General features: G+C 35.7%; 4 protein-coding genes and 1 non-coding gene across 5 annotated transcripts; 2 read left to right on the top strand and 3 right to left on the bottom strand.

Annotated features, from left to right (window-relative positions):
- LOC116125994 (putative glycine-rich cell wall structural protein 1) lies at positions 1-4,819 on the bottom strand. Its single transcript, XM_031411698.1, has 3 exons — positions 4,678-4,819; positions 4,402-4,578; positions 1-236 (listed from the first exon to the last, which is right to left on the bottom strand). The coding sequence occupies exons 1-3, from the start codon at positions 4,817-4,819 to the stop codon at positions 1-3; spliced, it is 555 nt and encodes a 184-aa protein (XP_031267558.1).
- Positions 4,820-6,936: 2,117 nt separating this feature from the next.
- Positions 6,937-10,066, bottom strand: LOC116125950 (RHOMBOID-like protein 8). Its single transcript, XM_031411660.1, has 6 exons — positions 9,643-10,066; positions 8,697-8,860; positions 8,397-8,560; positions 8,035-8,300; positions 7,804-7,930; positions 6,937-7,204 (listed from the first exon to the last, which is right to left on the bottom strand). The coding sequence occupies exons 1-6, from the start codon at positions 9,981-9,983 to the stop codon at positions 7,085-7,087; spliced, it is 1,182 nt and encodes a 393-aa protein (XP_031267520.1). The 5' UTR covers positions 9,984-10,066; the 3' UTR covers positions 6,937-7,084.
- Positions 10,067-10,380: 314 nt separating this feature from the next.
- Positions 10,381-10,452, top strand: TRNAW-CCA. The gene has a single exon. It is a non-coding gene; the product is annotated as a tRNA-Trp (tRNA).
- A 409-nt stretch (positions 10,453-10,861) lies between these two features.
- On the top strand, positions 10,862-14,561 carry LOC116126091 (phosphopantothenate--cysteine ligase 2-like). Its single transcript, XM_031411802.1, has 9 exons — positions 10,862-11,264; positions 11,346-11,586; positions 11,698-11,742; positions 11,835-11,920; positions 12,136-12,188; positions 12,322-12,381; positions 12,934-13,035; positions 13,396-13,515; positions 13,978-14,561. The coding sequence occupies exons 2-9, from the start codon at positions 11,357-11,359 to the stop codon at positions 14,215-14,217; spliced, it is 936 nt and encodes a 311-aa protein (XP_031267662.1). The 5' UTR covers positions 10,862-11,264; positions 11,346-11,356; the 3' UTR covers positions 14,218-14,561.
- Positions 14,562-16,623: 2,062 nt separating this feature from the next.
- On the bottom strand, positions 16,624-18,556 carry LOC116126075 (the record flags this gene model as incomplete). Its single annotated transcript, XM_031411785.1, has 4 exons — positions 16,624-16,991; positions 17,548-17,685; positions 18,113-18,252; positions 18,424-18,556. Coding segments are annotated over 4 exons (621 nt in total), but the record flags the coding sequence as incomplete, so codon positions are not given.
- Positions 18,557-18,651: the final 95 nt, after the last annotated feature.

The following is an 18,651-nucleotide window of genomic DNA, read 5'->3' as shown; positions in this document are numbered from 1 at the left end:
CTACGCCCCCACCAACATCAAAGCACCCTCATGTCTAAATCCTCCATCTAATCCACCCCCACCTCCACCTCCAACTCCATTTCCTCCACCCCCACCACCATCACCCCCTCTTCCAACACCACCACCCATACCTCCTCCAACACCAAAGCCTCCATTGGGGCCAGAACCACCACCACCAATACGACCTTTAGCCTTGCCACCAACACCGCGCCCAGCTCTAATGCCTCCACCTTTACCTAAACCACCTCCAATGCCTCCTCATCCACCACTACCCGAGCGTCCATCGCCACTGCCACCTCCTCCTCCACCTTCGGCTCCAAATCACTAGTTTTTTTGCAGCAATCAGACTTCATCCCAATCACCCTTTTGCAAACAAAAATCTTTGTCACCAAACATTCAACAATTTATCTCAATTTTTTTTGCACAACCAAATCTCTAACAACTTACTAAATTAAAGATTTAACCATGTTCAAATTCTCCAAAATGTTAAAACACAACTTAAAATTCATAGGATCTATTACTTCAAAAATGAAAAAGTAGATCATAAGAAAAATGTATTAAAAAATTGGTGGATGGCTAGATTGGGCGACCACAATCTGCCACTGCTTGGCCACATCATGCCAACATGATCTGAGCAAGCGACGACCAGATCATGACCGTTGTGATCTAGGCAAGAGGCGACCAGATTGAACAGCCAAAGTTTTGACATATAGAGTCCTGGAGAAGGGAAGGGGGGATAAAGAGAAGGAGAAGAAAGAAGAAATGTGAAGAAGAAGAAAAGAGAAAAAGAAGAGGGGTGACGAAGGAGAAAGAAGAAAAGATAAGAAGAGGAGAGAAGAGTATTTTCGTCTTTACACTGTTTATATCATATTAGTTAATGAATTTTACTAACAGATCTTAACAATGGGTGAAAAATTATCATTTTGAAACTGTTTGGGTGGAAACGTATCGTTTGGCCAAACCTTGGATGGGAAATTGTCGTTTTCCTGTGTAAGAAATTAAAGGGAGGATTTTAGGAAGAACTATTTTCCATTTTGACTAATGCTACACCCACAACCTCTTCTTAGAAACTTTCTCTCACAACCTTGACGTGGCAACTTATAATTGGTGTTGTAAAATAATTCAGAAAGCAAGGAAAAATTAGAAAACCTGAGACGTGTTATAAATACTATCCTTAAAGATTATTTTGCCACAATAAATATTTTAAGAATGCAAAACTCTCCCAGGATTTAACAGGTTCTTCTGAAATAATTTCAGGTACACAGAACAGTAAGAGATTTTAATTAACCTAGAGAGGAAATACAGAGGGAAAGACTGATAACTTATCTTATTGTAAAGAGTAAATAACCCTTCTATTATAACTTTACAATAATGTTATGATTGAGTAAAGATAGGAGAAAGATAAGGCTCATGAAGAAGTCAAGGATAAAACTCTTTTTATTATAACGTTATAATAACGTTGTAATTAAGGAAAGATAGGAGAAAGATAAGGCTTATGAATGTTATGAAGAAGTCAAGGATAATGCTAACTCCAACAGTTAGTAAAACTCCTTGCTAAAGTTTAGGAATAATTGGTCAAATGCAATAAAAAATAATAACGGTCCTAGATTTTGAAATATCAATAATAATTCATAATAATTCAACTATCCCCCACATATTTCAAAAAGATTTGGGAAAATAAAAATAAGAAGAAAGTTTTCTAGGTTAAAACATGAGTGTAGATGCTTCGAATCTAGTGTCTTTTGGACTATGAACCAAACCTAGACAAATAAGACTTAATATACAGAGTTGTTGGTGAAGTTTTTAGCTTATATGAACCAAAACCCTTTTCGGTAAGTTGAAATCCTATCAATTACATTACACTCTCATAATTCTTACAGTTGACACTGTTTTGTGTTTATAGACCATGTGCTCGCCTGGTAGTTCATGAGTGCTCTAGAGATTATGCCACAATCTCATAGGAGCGGCCCCACTCCACACTCATATAGGTGATTTCATCAAATATATACTGCAATTTTACACCACCCATAAGGGATATGAAAATCATTAAGAGCTTTTAGCTCATCCTCTCATTTAATACAGTCTAGAACTTCTCACACCATAGAATGGGACAAAAATAATAGTGCTAGCAGAATTAACTAGTGACTTGTTATTACCCATACGAACCTTATTCATGGGATCTCCAATCACAAAGGTTGGGTTACCATCACTCTTAATTTCTCAAGTTGGCTCAAGTCTCATTCCCCTCGATGTTTTATTTATTAGTTTTCTTCCCAAATGCTTAGTTAGAGGATCGGCCAAATTCACTTCTGACTTCACATAATCAATTATTATAATTCCATCTTTTAGCAACTACTTAACCACATTAAGTCTCAAACGAATGTGTATGTTCTTACCATTGAAGGTTTTATTCTTTGAAATGGCTATTCCCGCTTGGCAATCACAATGCATAGACAGAAAAGGTGTTGGTTTTGTGCCCAACATAATATTTGCTAAGAAGTTTTTCAACCACTCAGCCTCATTACCAACCAATTCCAAAGCAATAACCTATGACTTTATTGTGCACTTAGTAATAATAGTTTGTTTGGTTGATTTCCAAGTAACTGCACCACCACTAGGGGTCAATACCCAACTACTAGTGGATTTTATCTTATCTGAATCTGAAATCCAGTTAGTATCACTCTATCCTTCTAATACAGTAGAAAATCCATTATATAGAATACCATAGTTCATGGTACCTCTCAAATATTTCATTAAGCTGACCAATGTAACCCAATGATCATGATTGGGATTATGTGTATACCTACTCAATCTACACACAACATATGCTATGTCAGGTAGAAAAAGTTCATCAAATGCAACAAACTCTCAATAATCTATGCATACCCAAATTGAGCAACAGGATCGCCTATATTTTTCTTTAATTGAGTGTTATCATCATAAGAGGTAGTCACTAGTAAGACATTGAAATGTCTAAACTTCTTAAGAAGTTTCTCAACATAATGTTCTTGCGATAACATTATACTATGACCCTTCCTTATGATTTTAACACCCAAAATCACACTTGCTTCACTCATGTCCTTCATATCAAATTTTGAGGAAAGAAAACATGATTTAATTTAAAAAGTATGCAGTCTTGTCCTTATATAGGAGCGTAATAGGGTCTCTGCAGTATGCAACAATTACAAGACCTGACATTGCATACAGTGTGAACAAGTTGAGTCAATTTATGCAACATCATTCTGAAGATCATTGACAGGCAGTTAAAAGGGTCCTAAGGTATTTAAAGGAACTTCGGAGTATGGCCTTCTTTACAACCCAGGGGGAAAGTGTGAAATCCAAGCCTACTCTGATGTAGATTGGGCTTGTGACACTGAGGACAGGAAGTCTACAGGAGGCTACTGTATTATGTTAAATGGAAATGCAGTAGCATAGAGCTCAAGGAAACAGAGAGGGGTGTCCAGATCAAGCACTGAAAGTGAGTACAGAGCTCTTGCTCAAGCTGGACCCAAAATAGCTTGGCTAGCTTCTCTGCTCTCAGAACTGAAAATATGGATTTCTTCAACACTAAGAATCTGGTTTGATAACGTTAGTGCCGTAACCCTCACTTTGAATCCTATCGTACACGGGAAAACCAAACACATTGACGTGGACATTCATTTTATAAGAGAAATGGAGACGTCGAAGTCAGCTACATTCCATCAAAAGAACAGGTAGCAGACATATTCACAAAGCCAAGTCCTAAGAATCACTTCAAATGGATGAGAAACAAACTTAAGGTCCTACACAAAGACCTTAGTTTGAGGGGGAATGTGAAGAAGATGGACAATGGACAGATGGCAACACACCAGGGAGACAACACTGGTGACATGTGTCTCCATCCGCCAGGTCTCTAACAAACTAAGATTCTTGTGGTCCTATATTGCTGTGCTGTCACTCTCTCACTACTGTGCTTGCCCACCATGTTTTGTAAATTGATCAGGAAGCTTCCTGAATTAGTTATGTAAATGTGTATAAATCAGTTGGTTTGTAATATGAACAGTATCTTCCAAGATACAAGCTTAATATTTTGTGTCTCTCTCTGGGTACTCCTTTCTCTTCTCTCACTCTGCTTTCTCTTTTCTCACTATTATGGATTAAACTAAGCAATTCAGTTTCTCTTTGTATGAATGGCAAGATTTCTTAGCTAATTTAGATTCAACACATACCTCACATTTATTCAAGCATGTATTACTAATACCATAAATTAAACCAAGATATTGCATTTTCTTAATATAAGAAATACTAACATGTCCTAATCTAGCATGCCACATATCAATAGAATCAATCAAGTAAAAGAAGATGCATTTCCATTCATAATTTCAGAAACATTGAGTACAAAAAGTCTTTGGTTACAATAACCTTTGCCCACAAAAACATTATTCTTTGTCATTACAAATTTATCAGATTCGAATGACACCTTAACCCCAACCTTTCCTAATAGAGCCACTGAAATTAAATTTGCTCTAATATTAAGCATGAGAAGCACTTCATTGAGGGCCAAAGTCTTGCCAGATGTGAGCTTGAGAAGAATTTTACCTTTGCCAAGAACATTAGCAGTTTGAGAATCACCAAGATATACATGTTATTCTTCATCCCCTACAGGAGTGTAGGAGGTAAAAACATCTTTGTTTGCACAAATATGCCTAGTAGCACTAGAGTCTACCACCCATTCTTTCACATTGGCCACAAGATAAGCTTGAGAAATGACTGCTACAATTATATCATCATGTCCTTTAACGAAATTTGCCTTTGGCTTAGGAGGATTGTCATTTCTCATTCTCTTTCTACATTGAGGTGCATGATGACCTAGTTTTCCACAAACAAAACAATTTCCCTTCTTTTTGAAGGTGGCGTTAGTAGCTTACGCTTGTAATCAGGTTTTTGTTATCGTACCTCTTATTTTGCTTGTGAAATTTATCTTGCACCAAGTGTGCTTTTGAAGCTATCTCTATTGATTCTGCAGCTTTGAGTTCCTTTCTATTGGTGTCCTTAATTATGATGTGGGTGGTCAAATCTACAAGTGACGATTGCTTGTGCTTATATTTGAGTTGTTGCTTGTAATCCTTTCAAGATTTTGGTAGCTTTTCAATCAATAATCCTACAATAAACTTATCTTGCAAATTGATGTTTTCAGCTTTGAGATCTTCCAGAAGTTTGTGGTATTCATTGATTTGCATCTTGATATCCTTGTCATCTGTCATCTCCCACCTATAGAAGTTGTCAATAACAAATTTTTTCTTCCCAACAATCTCAGCAGTGTACTTTAGTTTCATTGAATCTCATATATCCTTGGCTTCTTTATAGGGGCAATAGATATCAAACAAGTCATTAGATAAGGTGCCAATGATAGTATGCCTACATACCTTGTTAGCATGAGTCTATATTTCCAATTGTTTTGGATCAGTGGATGATCCAGGTTTAGGATTTGTGAGAGCAGCAACTTCACCGAACATGTCAAGGATCGAAAGAATGCGTTCTTGCCGTCTTTTAAAATTTTGTCTTCCAAACATTTCAATTTTGGAGATATCAGGAAAAGGTTTGGCATATGAGATAGCGGCGACTACTAGAACAGTAGAGGCAACTAAATGGGACACTCCATGAAGGCCAGCAGCGGAGGAGGTGTTGCCAGAGGCTATAGCTATAGGATTGTCAATAGCAGTGGCAGAAGAATTGTTGGCGACAGTAGCCGGAGAATTGTTGCCGAGAGTAGACTCCATAATCCTTAAGATTATTGTAAAATAATTCAGAAAACAAGGAGAAATTAGAAAACCTGAGACGTGTTATATACACTATCCTTAAGGATGATTTCGTCACAATAAATATTTTAAGAATGCAAAAATCCCCCAGGATTTAACAGGTTCTTTTGAAATAATTTCAAGTACACAAAATGGTGAGAAATTTTAATTAACCCAGAGAGGAAGTGCATAGGGAAAAACTGATAACTTATCTCATTGTAAAGAGCAAATAACTCTTCTATTATGACGTTACAATAATGTTGTGATTGAGTAAAGATAGGAGAAAGATAAGGCTCATGAAGAAGTCAAGGATAATACTCTTTTTATTATAACCTTATAATAAGGTTGTGATAAGAGAAATATAAGACTTATGAATGTTATGAAGAAGTCAAGGATAATGCTAACTCCAACAGTTTACTAACTCCTTGCTAAAGTTTAGGAATAATTGGTCAAATGCAATAAAAAATAATAACGGTTCTCAAAATCTTTTTAAAATATCAATAATAATTCAACAATTTGGTAGTTGCAATTTATTAGGTAGGACCCAAATGAAACCCGTTACGAATTGATCAATTATAAGCTGTCATGTCAGGATTGTGAAAAGAAGTTTATGAGAAGAAATTGTGAGAGTAACATTTTCCATTTTTAAAAGCATTAGTAAGAAGAATCATCATTTGCTTCGAAGTTCGAAGCCTTCTCACCCTTAAAAAATTGTAGGCCCTGCAACGCCTGTCCATAACACTATATTAAGTTATTAACTAGATGGTGGTCTCCGGCTACATTAGAGATTCGAAGACACAAAATGAGTTCGGGGGCACACAACACAACACAAAGACCATCATCACACTCTTGCCCTCACTTCACAGTGTTCTTCAGAGGCATTCCATTATACTGTTTTGAAGTGCCAAAATCATTATGCTACAAACATGTATCATACATCAGTACAACAAATTATTGCAGTCTCCGCAGCCAGTCCCCACCGTAAAACCCCATCTTTTACTAGTAAAAGTTAAAAGGGAAAGATCATGGTGAAAAGTGAAAACATCCAAAAAGAATTTTCAATAGTGACGCCATAGTATGGCTCATTCTATCTCAATACTCTTTATGCTATCAGAAAGCTTCATAAAGCCTTTTCTTTCTACTTCAAACAGTACTCCTTTTATATTTCAAAAAAGATATGGACCAATGGTAAAGTAAAAAAAGAAAAAAAATCCTAAAAGCTTTCAACCGAATGGCTATCAACAGAGTACATGATATTCAAGTATCTTCAGTTTCCATGATTCATTACAAATTAAAATGTTTTTCTGTCAGCATAGCAGAGTGCACAAGTCCTTCATCCTTGCTTGTGAAATGTTGGTATATGGGAAAACCCTGAAGTTGCCATTGCCCATACAAGTCAATGTCATCTGTGAGTTGCTCACCATAGTCTGCAATTTTCATTTGACTACTATTAGCATGCATGCAGTTTCATGGCATTAAGAGCTTATTAGTTATATAAGAAGGTCTATTCTTGACGATCTTCTAATACATTATTTCTTACTATGTGAAAAGCTATAGTTGGCGCAGACAGTATCAATTAAAAATAAATACAATCCTCTTTGATGCAAAGATAGTATCAAATGCAGCCATCTACACACATTATAAAAGAAGTTTATATGAATAGAGCATTTATGACATATGAAAGTAGTTTACTACAAGTTATATAGTCAGTAAAAGGAAGGGATTCAGTTGACAATGTGATGCAGTAACTTATTTTCAAGAAGACATTTTTTTATGTTCACAGTCCAGTATATACTCTTAAGCTGATAAGAGTAATGAAATTTTTTTCCTATATTTGCTCTATAATTCACACTTATTCTTGGAAATGGCTTTTTGTCCGAGGACATATGTTTATGGGGTCAAATTCATAATACAGGGCAGTTTCGTGCATGAGCTTATTTCCTTTTCCCTTCCAAATATAGTCAGTTTGCCTTTAGCGTCAACTTTGAATATCATATAATTTGATGCGCTAAAATCGAAACTGTACCTCGCAATTAGCTGTTATGTCATTGCAACTCCACCTTTTAGAAGGAATGCAGTCAATATATTTGCACCATTTGCAATATTGGTTTACATTTATTCCTCCAAGTACTGCTCCAAGAGATCCAAGAAGCCTGCATGCAAACAAAAGCTCTTCTTAGTTCTTACAATTCTTGCAGAAAAAGATATGGACCAACAGCAGGAAAGAGCTTATCACCGAATTGAAAGGAGAACTCACACAAAAACAAAAAGAATAAGACAGACACCCCTTATGATTGGCCTGTCTAGCTTCAGCTTTGATTTGATAGAACTTTTGGTACTATACTCGTAGAGGCCTGCCTTGTTGTGAACCAATGGCTTAACCTCAGGGGTGAACAGAAGCACGAAACCAAGTAGAAATCCTGATATAAGACCACCAATGCTTGAAAAATTATTTACATAAGGTAGCAAACCGACAGCAAAATTGATTGTGGAGACAAAGAAAAGAAATGATATCGCCGCCAACTGAAATCAAGCAAAGGAGGGATCAATGCACCGATTAGTAAGATTAATGAAGAATACATGATTTTGGTGGTGGTGGTGAAAGAGAAGGTGAAGGACCTTATGAGTGTAAACATTCCAGTCCCGTAGGACCCCAGAAAGCATAGCTCCAAGCAAACCAAATAATGCGCCAGAGGAACCGACTGCTGGGCTATTTGTGATGAATAGTGCGGCGGCCAAGCTTCCAACAAAAGCAGAGAGTATATAGATGATACCTGTCCTCACTGTGCAACAGAACCAGAAAAAAATAAAAGAAGGTAAATTACCCATTAATAGCATTCAAAATCTATTTGTAAACCTATAATATCATGCTATAATTCTTAGCTAAGATGATAGCTAATAAGATGGCAAAGTAGTTACGCGGTCCAAACACTTGCTCTAAGTGAATTCCTACAAAGATGACGCTGCCGAGGTTGATGATTAGATGAATGAGCCCAGCATGCAACCCAGTGCATGTGAACAGACGCCAAGCATGGTGATTCTCTTCCAGAAAATTCTGGCGGAGAGCTCCCATTTCATCAAACCTGTGAGAACATATTAATTTTATCAATGATGATAATACATTATACCACTTCATTTTCAGCGTGCTTGACAAACACTAGAGATTCAAACTAAAGCATTGGACTATGAAATCTCAAAAGCTTCTAGCGCAACAGTGTTCTTCACCCGGAAGATAGATGAAGCATTATGTATGTATAATGGCAGAAAGCATCAGCAAGTCAATTCCAGTATACATTCGCATAAAAAATAAAATAAAATTCCGCCTAAGTCAAAATTTTCCGATATTGGGCTGCAGAACTAAAAGAAAACTGATGAATGATTGGAAATAAACAGGTTCAATGCACAAATCAAGAATTTACTTTTCTATCCCATAAAATTCCTCGCAACAAGAAGGGATCCATAATCTAAAAACAACTTTGAGGAATCACCAAGGATAATAACAAAAAGATTTCTAAAAACCCTAAATATCCAGGAATCTAGAGCTAAATGGTTAACTAAGCCAGCAGTATTGTTTAAGTTGCTTACCAACTATTATTTAATTAAATATAAATTCAACAAAAATAATTCAATTATTGGCATCGTAACTAAGCAAAACCACAACAAGATTAGCGGTCTCAGAAAACCTAATGCAAACATTTGGTGTACCTTCGACGCAAGAACTAAGAGAATCAAGACACCACCTCTCATATTCTGTTGTTACAGAAGCCAAATCACAAGAAACCTAAATTTTAACCGAACATATCACGACAAGGTTCCCATTTCACACAAAATAAAACTCGCATAAACAGAGAAAAAAATTACTGACGCAGAAGCAGAGGGACCGAGTAAAGGATTCTCAGGGAGTGGCTGAAACGACAGCCTTCCGAGCGCTTTGAGTGCGCAGTCACCGTGAGAGTTTCTCCAGCAATCATTGGCAACCATGGTGGCAATGAAGGCCACGACATGGAGGATGACGAAGACGGAGATGATCCACGTGTCGCTTTTTCTTATACCGGCTCGAGACTTGAAGAAAGGAGTTTTTTGGTGTTCTCGGTCTTGGTTTTTTGATAAGGAGAAGGGACGAGTTGGAGGTGAGGGTGGCCGTAGCGTCTTGATTTCGAGGTGGCTTTGGAATTTGGCGGCGGGAGTGTCTCCCATTGTTGGCATTGCTTGTGAGAGACGCTGCTCGTCTTCTTTGGGTTTTATAGCTGTTGACAGTTGTTGTATTCAGGTGTAACAGACTCCGAAAGTGGCAGTTAGAATTGGCGGGAAAATTTTGTTTATGTTGTATACTTATATTTATACAATAATGATAGACGGTACAGAAGAAGTATAGGAAGATTTTACAAAAACGTTAAACTCATCTATTCGTTCCTACATTTATTTAGTGGGACGTTAATTTGTAAAATAAATCTTTAAAACATCGTGTATATATATATAGACGGTTCAAAAGAAATATACGAAGATTTTCTCATCAATATCGTTATTCCATTTATTTAATATCAATTTGTTAAAAAAAATCTTATATATGTATGTATATACACATACTTGCATAACCTCAAGCGGATCCGTGGCGCAATGGTAGCGCGTCTGACTCCAGATCAGAAGGTTGCGTGTTCGATTCACGTCGGGTTCAACTCTTTCCAAAAAATAATTTTTTTTTGTTATCGGTGAACTTATGTTTTATGAATTATGATTGAATGAAGTTAGAATTGGTGATGCATAATTGTCATATTTACATATCATTTTGACTTTTAAAGTTTGAAGGTTTCAAAGTTCAACCCCATGATTGTTATGCTCATCTTGATTCTATATGCAGGATTTGGATGGGATTTCAACTGATTTTGTTGGCTCTAGATATAATAGCTTCACCAAATTATTAAGGAACTTTAATATGCAATGCAATGTTAAAGCTATTATCAACTAAAACAGAAGTCTATATAGTTGGGTAGTAGTCGGGTGATAGGATTAGGTTTCTTAAGAAAATGACTTGTGAACAATTATATTAATATCAATGCCGCCATTATTGATCTCTGCAATTATTACTCACAGCTGTTGCTAAATTTTCATTTATTTAATAAATATAACAATTCACATGGAATGGATATGGTGGAATTCTTGTACTAAACAATTTCACATGTTTTTCATCCATTCCTGCCCTCCGAGAGATTATAGAAAACACTGAAAACAATTTCGTTTTTCAACCGAGTTACTCTCATTTTACAGAAAAAGAACAGTAATACGGTGTTTAAAAAGTAAAAGCGAGAGCGTACGGTGGGATTAGTCGGGTTGCAACCTGCAATTATATCTTGGTGGCGGGAATTGACGGCTATTAAAATATCTCCAACGAAAGTACCCAAGCTATAAAAAAGGAAATCTAAGTCTACAGATTTTCGCCCATTCATTAGCGTTGAATTGAAGCCTAGCCAATCCGCTACTCGGCACCAGGTCAGTTCTAAATCTAAATTCGTTCTCGTTTACAGCCGTTAACGTTTCTGTTCACTAATTAATATTTTTGCATCATTGTAGGCAGTTAGAAGATGAATTCATCGCTGGGATCAGAAATCGACTCGTTTTACGAGTCGGCTCCGCCTCTGAAAGAGCGCGACAGTATCATGGAGAAATTAAACGAATTTGTCGAACTTAACTGTAAAGGAACGAAACGAGTGGTGTGTGTGACATCTGGCGGTACCACGGTGCCATTGGAGCAGCGTTGTGTTCGTTACATTGATAATTTTAGTTCCGGCCATAGAGGAGCCGCATCTACTGAGTAAATCCTTTTTAATTTTGAAATTAAATTTTCATTTTTGACGAATTACAAAACTAAGGAGAACTCTATGGAAATTCCTCTAATATTAAAATCCCCAATCATGGTTTGTAGGTATTTTTTGAAGGCGGGATACGCGATTATCTTTTTGTATCGAAGGTTAGAGTTTGTTAGCTTCAATTATAATTACTTATTCATTGTTGTAACGAGGATGATGTGGGGAATTTGAATTTTTGTTTAAATTTATGCAGGGGAACGAGCCAGCCGTATTGCAGGTCCCTTCCTGATGATCCGTTGCTTGAATGTTTTGAGGCGACTGATGAATTGAATATTCAAGGTTTGTAGCATTTTGAATTATTATCAAGTTGTATACTCTAGTCGCCTTGGCTAAGTTATAGACGATTCTTTAGGTGATAATGGTGTGTTATGTGCTGGTGCTAGAATTTTTTTGTTGTGGGTGTTATATTACTTGATAGGGTCTCTCTGGATTTTATATGAAATGATGTTTCCTGTTTCACCACTAAGATGATTCAGTTATGTCTAATATTTCAGTTCGCCAACCTTATTCTGAAGCAGTGAAGAGGGCTATTAGGGATCATCATGCTGTATGGGCCATTAATATTTTTGCTAATTTGTAGTGTTTTTGGAATTATCTTCATCTTTGATTTTACTTGTTTGATATATTAATCTGCAACACAATTTAATGATGGGCTACTTTGGGCTCTTATGTTATTGCAGGCAGTAGCAGGCGGTTTTCTGTTAAAACTTCCCTTTACAACTATATTTGAGTATCTTCAGGTTCACTTCAGTCAAACTTTAATTTTTTATCCCTTCTTTATGATTAATGATGGTAATGCAAACTTTCCTCCTGATTTTTGTAAGTTTGTGGTTTAATTTTTTCCATAATGGAGATCTGTTCTTTTATGTCTTCATAGTCTTTGGCTTTGTGATGATGATAATGATAGACCGCATAATATGCCTCCTGGGAAGTCTCACTGTATTTTAGCTAAACTAAATGAGGCCACTGACCTTGCCTTAGTATTATGCATCTTTCATCTGAATCACCTAGGAGTTACCAGTCTTGCTTATTTGTTATTCTCTTTCTCTTGACCAGTTTTGCTTATATGTGCCTAAATGAAGTAGTCCTGCACCAATCTTGCTACGTTTTACTATTTTCTTTGCTTGCCTGCACATTTTTGTGGTTTGACTATTGCTTTGTTATGCTGACTAGTATTCTTTTTTGAACACTTAGTCATCATTATGTGATTGCAATAAAAAGTTTTTAAAATTGCAATTCCTGGAAGAAGCTTTCTCCTATTTATTGAATAGCTGGTCCTATACTATGAGCAGATGTTGCAGATGGTTGCAGTATCACTAAGGAGTCTTGGGCCACTGGCAATGTTCTATCTCGCTGCTGCAGTGTCGGACTTTTATGTTCCCTGGAAAAGCATGGTAATGGTTTAATAAGCATACTAAGAACTGTTCTTGGTTTCAATTTTCAAGCTGCTTTTAATAGCCATGAAAAATAGATTTGTAGTTTCCTGTAGAGAGTTCCACTGCTGGTCAAAATTGTGTATATTTTTGCATTTTTGTATTCTCATTTACTAGGCACAATATATGGCACAAATGAGTTTAGATTAGCATATTGGCGGATAGAAAGTATGCATTGGAGGAGTTATTTATATATCCATAAGAAACATAAAGGTGAAATTTGCCCACAAATTATTTTCTGAGTACTGAATTTTTAATTTATTGAAAATTTGAAATTATCCACCTCTTAATTGCATACTGAAAGCTAGATTAATTTTGCAGGCAGAACACAAGATTCAGTCTGGCTCTGGTCCCCTCGACATGCGGCTTGTGCAAGTGCCAAAAATGCTATCAGTGTTGAGGACAGAATGGGCTCCCATGGCCTTCTGCATATCATTTAAGGTTAGAGAATATGCACCTCTGGAGACTAGATTTTTGTCCAAAGAGTTCTTGAATTAAAATATGTTGTATGTCCCACAAGAGTTAGACCTATAAATGATTCAACAAGATAACCCAAAAAGTTATGGCTTGGTCATGGAGGGCATTTATGTAGGTTGGTCAAGGAAATAGCTTAACAGAAGATTTGAATAAATTAGTATCATGAATTGGTGAGGACTTGCGATACGGAATAAATACAGGTTTTCTTTATGTATGATGTTTCAAAAGTAGTGGAAGACCTATGTAAACTTTCCTCTCTTTTTTACAATGTAGTTGTACTTTGACATTAGAATGCTGCCCAATTAAATTAATATAATTGAAATATGGTTATAGAGACACAATGCGGTTATTTTGTAGTTTACTAGACCTTAAACCAAGGACCTCTTTACCATTAAAATTTGATAATCTTTTCTCTGCTTTACACAGCTTGAGACAGATACAAAGATTCTTCTAGATAAGGCTGATATGGCTCTGAGAAAGTACAAGATGAATGCAGTTGTAGCAAATGAGCTCTTGACTCGCAAAGAGGTGGTCGTAGTTGTCACAGATAGTGAAAAGATTTCAGTTCAGAGAGACAAGACAGAGGCTGGTTCTGATGTAGAAAATCCGTTGGTCAAACTCCTTGTGGACAGACATTCAGCTTTCATCAAGGATTCTAATGCATAGCAAACAACAGAGATACATGACATACAACACTAATTGTCAAATGAAATAATACCTAATTTTAGGATCTTTTAGTTTTTCCATTATCTCGAGCCTTGTTTTCTCAAGGATTGTTCCTGTGTTGTATCAGCTTTTCTTTATTTGGCTTAACAAAGTTAAGCCAAAAATTGTTTTTATTTTCTTCGCATTCTGAAGAAAATGTTGTATAACAAATAAACTTGTAACTTTTGTCAGTCACCTTGATTTCCTTGTTGATCTAATAATAGTTTCTACGAAGGGATCCAAGGAAAACATTGTAATACTGAAAGAAAGGTTAGTTTTTAATTAAAATGGTTATCCATTCTTTTCAACTTTAGTTTTAGCTTGCAGCCAATAATGTCTTTGCACTACACTCAGTTTTAGCTTGCAATAAAGTCTTTGCGCTACACTCAGTTTTAGCTTGCAGGTGACCATCAATATCAATACGCTTAGTAAATTTAAGCAACAGAATATGGGCTTCCCTTTCTCTGCGCACGTGTGTAAAATCCAGTTCTCTAGTTTGGTTTTGATCTTTAGAAAAGGGGAATGCGAATTGTCAAAGCTTAATTAAGTTAATTGTATTGTTTATTTGTCTTCGCCGAGAAATGCACTAGTACTACACTATCAAACACTTTTCACTAATTTTTTCTTACAAATACGACGTGTTAGCTCATAATTGACCAGTTTGCAATGAGTCTCATCTGTCCACAATGGGTTTTTTCTGACCAAATACGAATTACCACATCAACCTTTGTAAGAGAAATTGTTTGTCAAACTATTTTTATTCTAAAAAATATAATCAACCCAATAATATTATACTTACAAAGATTTATATACAAAGTGAGATAACAAAAAATAAATAAAAGAGTGAAACAAAAAATCAAACTCATTATATTTACTTATCTATTTATTTTTTTTGTCACATCACCTTATATTCAATTTTTTTTTTAAGGGTAACATTGCTTTAATCAACCAGCCCTGTAATTCTTCGTGCGGCAATCCAGGCCATCAAGTACTAGATGTTGTGAAGGGTATAACTGTAAGGCCCCTTTGGATTGGGTTTAAATTTTTTAACAAAGGTAATATTAGTTTAATTTAGCAGATTACCGTGTTTGGCATATTTGTAAAAAAAAAAATTACGGGAAAAAAAGATAACAGTGCTCAAAGGGGGGTAAATTGCCAGGAATATTTGTACCTCATGGGGGGCTGTTATTAAAACGTTACCAGGTAATCATAATTTATGTCCAATCTTGCCCCTAAACAGTATATTATGCAGACGAAAATATCCTTGGCTTGGTTAATAATTACAAAACACCCAATTTGTAAAATGACAAAACACCCCCACCACCATAGTGTTAGATTCCGGCTACCACCGCCAGAATCTGCCGTTACGACTCAGAGTGGTCAAATCTGGCCGTTTATTCACCGATCTGGCCTTTTTCGGCCAGACCTACTATAGATCTGGCCAGAAAAGGCCAGATCTAAGGCCAGATTTGGTCGTCAACGGCCGAAAAATGCCAAATCTGGCTGTCAGATATGGCCAAAGAGTTGACCGTCGTTAACCGTTAATAACGGCCATTTCTTTGTAATGGTCAGATCGATGAATAATGACCATTTTCGGTTGTTTTTAGGTTGTTGTGACAGATTCCGGCCACCGCCGACGGTGGTTGACGGAATTTGGCAACTATGGGTGGATGGGGTTGTTTTTGTTAATTTTTAAACTTTTCTTTTTTAGGGGTGTTTAATTAAGTTAATAAACTTAAGAGGTCTAAAAGTAATTAAAAAAATAGAATAATATTTCCCAAAATAATTAAACAAAAAAGTAATAATTAAACAAATAAGTATCCTGGAATAGGATAAAGAATAAGGTTTCAAATAATAAAACAAACAAACCCTTAATTATTTATATCTAGTAATCATCTAAAGAGCATTTTAATAAAAGGTATTTCAGAACATCTATTATTACTATCAATCAAACACATTAATTATTAATACATCCCAATTGAACCAAATACAATAATAATTTAAACCCAGTAATCTACAATGTAATCTTTTTTTCTGGTAATCTTATTACTAAGATAAAAAAACATTATATGATTCAAATACCCCATAAGAGTAATGCTACAATTACCGAAGGATGTGCACCGAATGATGTGGTACAATCATGACCGTTGATTCATAATAAGTTAATATTAATCGACAGTCAAGATTTTACCCCGTCATTCGATGCATGAATTCAGTGTTTAATTTTCGATAACTCTATCATTTTCCATAACTGTAATTTCGACATGAGGAGACGAAAACACTATCAGAGGACAAATTTATTCAACCACCAACGGCCAACTTCTACCCCTATGCACAAACAAAATTTGACAATCTTACCCTCACAAATCTGAAAATAAAAGCCAATTTCTTTATTAATTTGGAAGCAATTGCTATGTACAGTTTTTTTTTTTTTTTTTGGTACAATAAATACGTATAAGATATTAAGAATGTTTCTGAAATGTATTGTACAATAGAAAGTGGTGAATAAGTATCTGCAGCGTCACCTACTTTGTTTCATCGTCATCTGTATCAAGCTCAAGGCCCTCCGCAGCTAAAAGCTGACTGATGACCCTTTTCTTTTCATCCTCTGATTTCTTTCTCATCAAGTCCCTTTTCTTTAACACAAGTGTATGCCGCTTCAAAGTATTGGTAAAATACTCCCTGGATGCCTTTTGCTCTTTAGCCAAAATTTTTCTTTCTTCATCAGGGTCAATCTGAAATTTCATCAAAACACAAATTTCTGATGTATTTGTAGAGAAATGCAGAGATAACAAGGACTAGATAGCTTCATTTGTTTTGGGAAAAACTAATATGATGAGAAGAACTTGACTGCATTCGGAATTGTAACAACAATAACCATGGAAATAATTTAAGGTAATAGTAACAACAATGGCAATAAGTGTAGTAATTTTGAGGCACGTGAAATAGTAATGAGATAATGGGTATTACAGTTCAAATTAACACTTATCTAGAAACACCTTAACCTCTAGGAGCTAAGGCATTCATGATCCTTCAGAATCTTAAGAGGGGAAATATGTATGGGATGATAGATATTAGGGTTCAGATAGATACTGTCCGCTAGAAATAAATAACTCCAAAAATTTATAATAATAGACGACAGCTGACAGAAGAAACCAGAAAGAACATGATTTACACTAGGTATAAAATTTTATAATTAAAAAGGCAATAACTAATAGAGCCAAATGGTGGGAAGATAATTAGGGAGCTCTTGATTGCAAACCACTTGATAATATTCATATTACTTAATACCTTTGAACGAGAAAGACGGCGTGCACGAAGATTTAACTGAAGCTGCTGCTGCTCAGCCCAAGCTGCAATTGCCATGTCACCCCGCTGATCAAAAGCTTTTCTCTTTTTTATAAGCCATTCCATCCATGCTTGGGATGCCTAGCAACAAAGAAACATGAAAATGCCATTAACCAAAGGGTGAAGTTGAAAAGTAAATAATTACTGGCCAGAAGAAGAGACTTGAATAATCAAAGAAACCCCTACATACTTTAGCACAGCCAGAAATTCACGGTTTTATACTTTATGCACAATTAGCAAAACTCCCACATAATTTAAGCCCTAAAGGGTGAAGTGGAGCCCTTTAGAGAACACTTATATTTTTCCCTCTTAAGGAGAAAAAGGACTGGAGGACGAGAGGGTTGGCAGAACTTCATTTAGTATGTAACAAGGAAATGTACATTCCTTTGAACTCTAACAGAATCAAATTCTCTTAAACTTGTAAATTGGAAAATTTACATGCACAAATTCTTAATTATAAGCTATCTAATAACTGAAAAAAAAATTAACATTTACGTAAGAGTGTTACCTTCATAGGATTGACTCGATTATCCATATCATATTGCCTTCGTTTTTCCTCATCTATCAGCAACTCGTAAGCTGCTTGAATCTTAATGAATCTAGCTTCAGCTGTTTCTCCTTCTTCAAGGGTCCCTCTACCATCATATACTTTAAAAAAGAAAAACAACGACTAGATTAGTAGAGAGTCGCAGAACAGATGCAAAATATCAAGTAGATACCTAACCCACCTACATTTTGATTTCCTCATTTGCCTTTCATAAAGGATTGACACGAAAATTTACATTTGTAAAGTGAATAGGTCTAAAGGAAGGAACAAACCATCTGGATGATAGAATTTCGCCAAGCGCCTGTAAGCAACCTTTATCTGCTCTTCATCAGCATCCCTTTCTAACTCTGCATTTAACAATGAAAAAATTGCAACAAAAATTTTTAACTTTATTAACAAAAAATAAATAAATCAAAATACAGAGTCAAAGTGAGAATAAAAACATCTCACTTAATTACTCAGTGTTCTAAAAAAAATGCCATTTCTTCCACATAAAAAAA

Source organism: Pistacia vera, unplaced genomic scaffold (assembly GCF_008641045.1).
Source record: "Pistacia vera cultivar Batoury unplaced genomic scaffold, PisVer_v2 Contig174, whole genome shotgun sequence".
Taxonomy (NCBI): Eukaryota; Viridiplantae; Streptophyta; class Magnoliopsida; order Sapindales; family Anacardiaceae; genus Pistacia; species Pistacia vera.
This window is presented reverse-complemented; position numbering and strand designations above follow the sequence as displayed.

What these genes read in the sequence shown, in the direction of transcription:
- LOC116125950 (XM_031411660.1), bottom strand. Translation starts at nt 9,983, where the DNA reads ATGCCAACAATGGGAGACACTCCCGCCGCCAAATTCCAAAGCCACCTC. An exon ending in AGAGCAAGTGTTTGGACCGC is followed by an intron (nt 8,561 to 8,696) that starts GTAACTACTTTG and finishes TCTGTTGCACAG; the next exon opens with TGAGGACAGGTATCATCTAT. An exon ending in ACATAACAGCTAATTGCGAG is followed by an intron (nt 7,205 to 7,803) that starts GTACAGTTTCGA and finishes TGAAAATTGCAG; the next exon opens with ACTATGGTGAGCAACTCACA.
- LOC116126091 (XM_031411802.1), top strand. Translation starts at nt 11,357, where the DNA reads ATGAATTCATCGCTGGGATCAGAAATCGACTCGTTTTACGAGTCGGCT. An exon ending in ATTATCTTTTTGTATCGAAG is followed by an intron (nt 11,743 to 11,834) that starts GTTAGAGTTTGT and finishes AAATTTATGCAG; the next exon opens with GGGAACGAGCCAGCCGTATT. An exon ending in TGATGAATTGAATATTCAAG is followed by an intron (nt 11,921 to 12,135) that starts GTTTGTAGCATT and finishes CTAATATTTCAG; the next exon opens with TTCGCCAACCTTATTCTGAA.
- LOC116125994 (XM_031411698.1), bottom strand. Translation starts at nt 4,819, where the DNA reads ATGAGAAATGACAATCCTCCTAAGCCAAAGGCAAATTTCGTTAAAGGA. An exon ending in TAGTGCTACTAGGCATATTT is followed by an intron (nt 4,579 to 4,677) that starts GTGCAAACAAAG and finishes TTCTTGGCAAAG; the next exon opens with GTAAAATTCTTCTCAAGCTC. An exon ending in TAATGTTTTTGTGGGCAAAG is followed by an intron (nt 237 to 4,401) that starts GTTATTGTAACC and finishes GAGGTGGTTTAG; the next exon opens with GTAAAGGTGGAGGCATTAGA.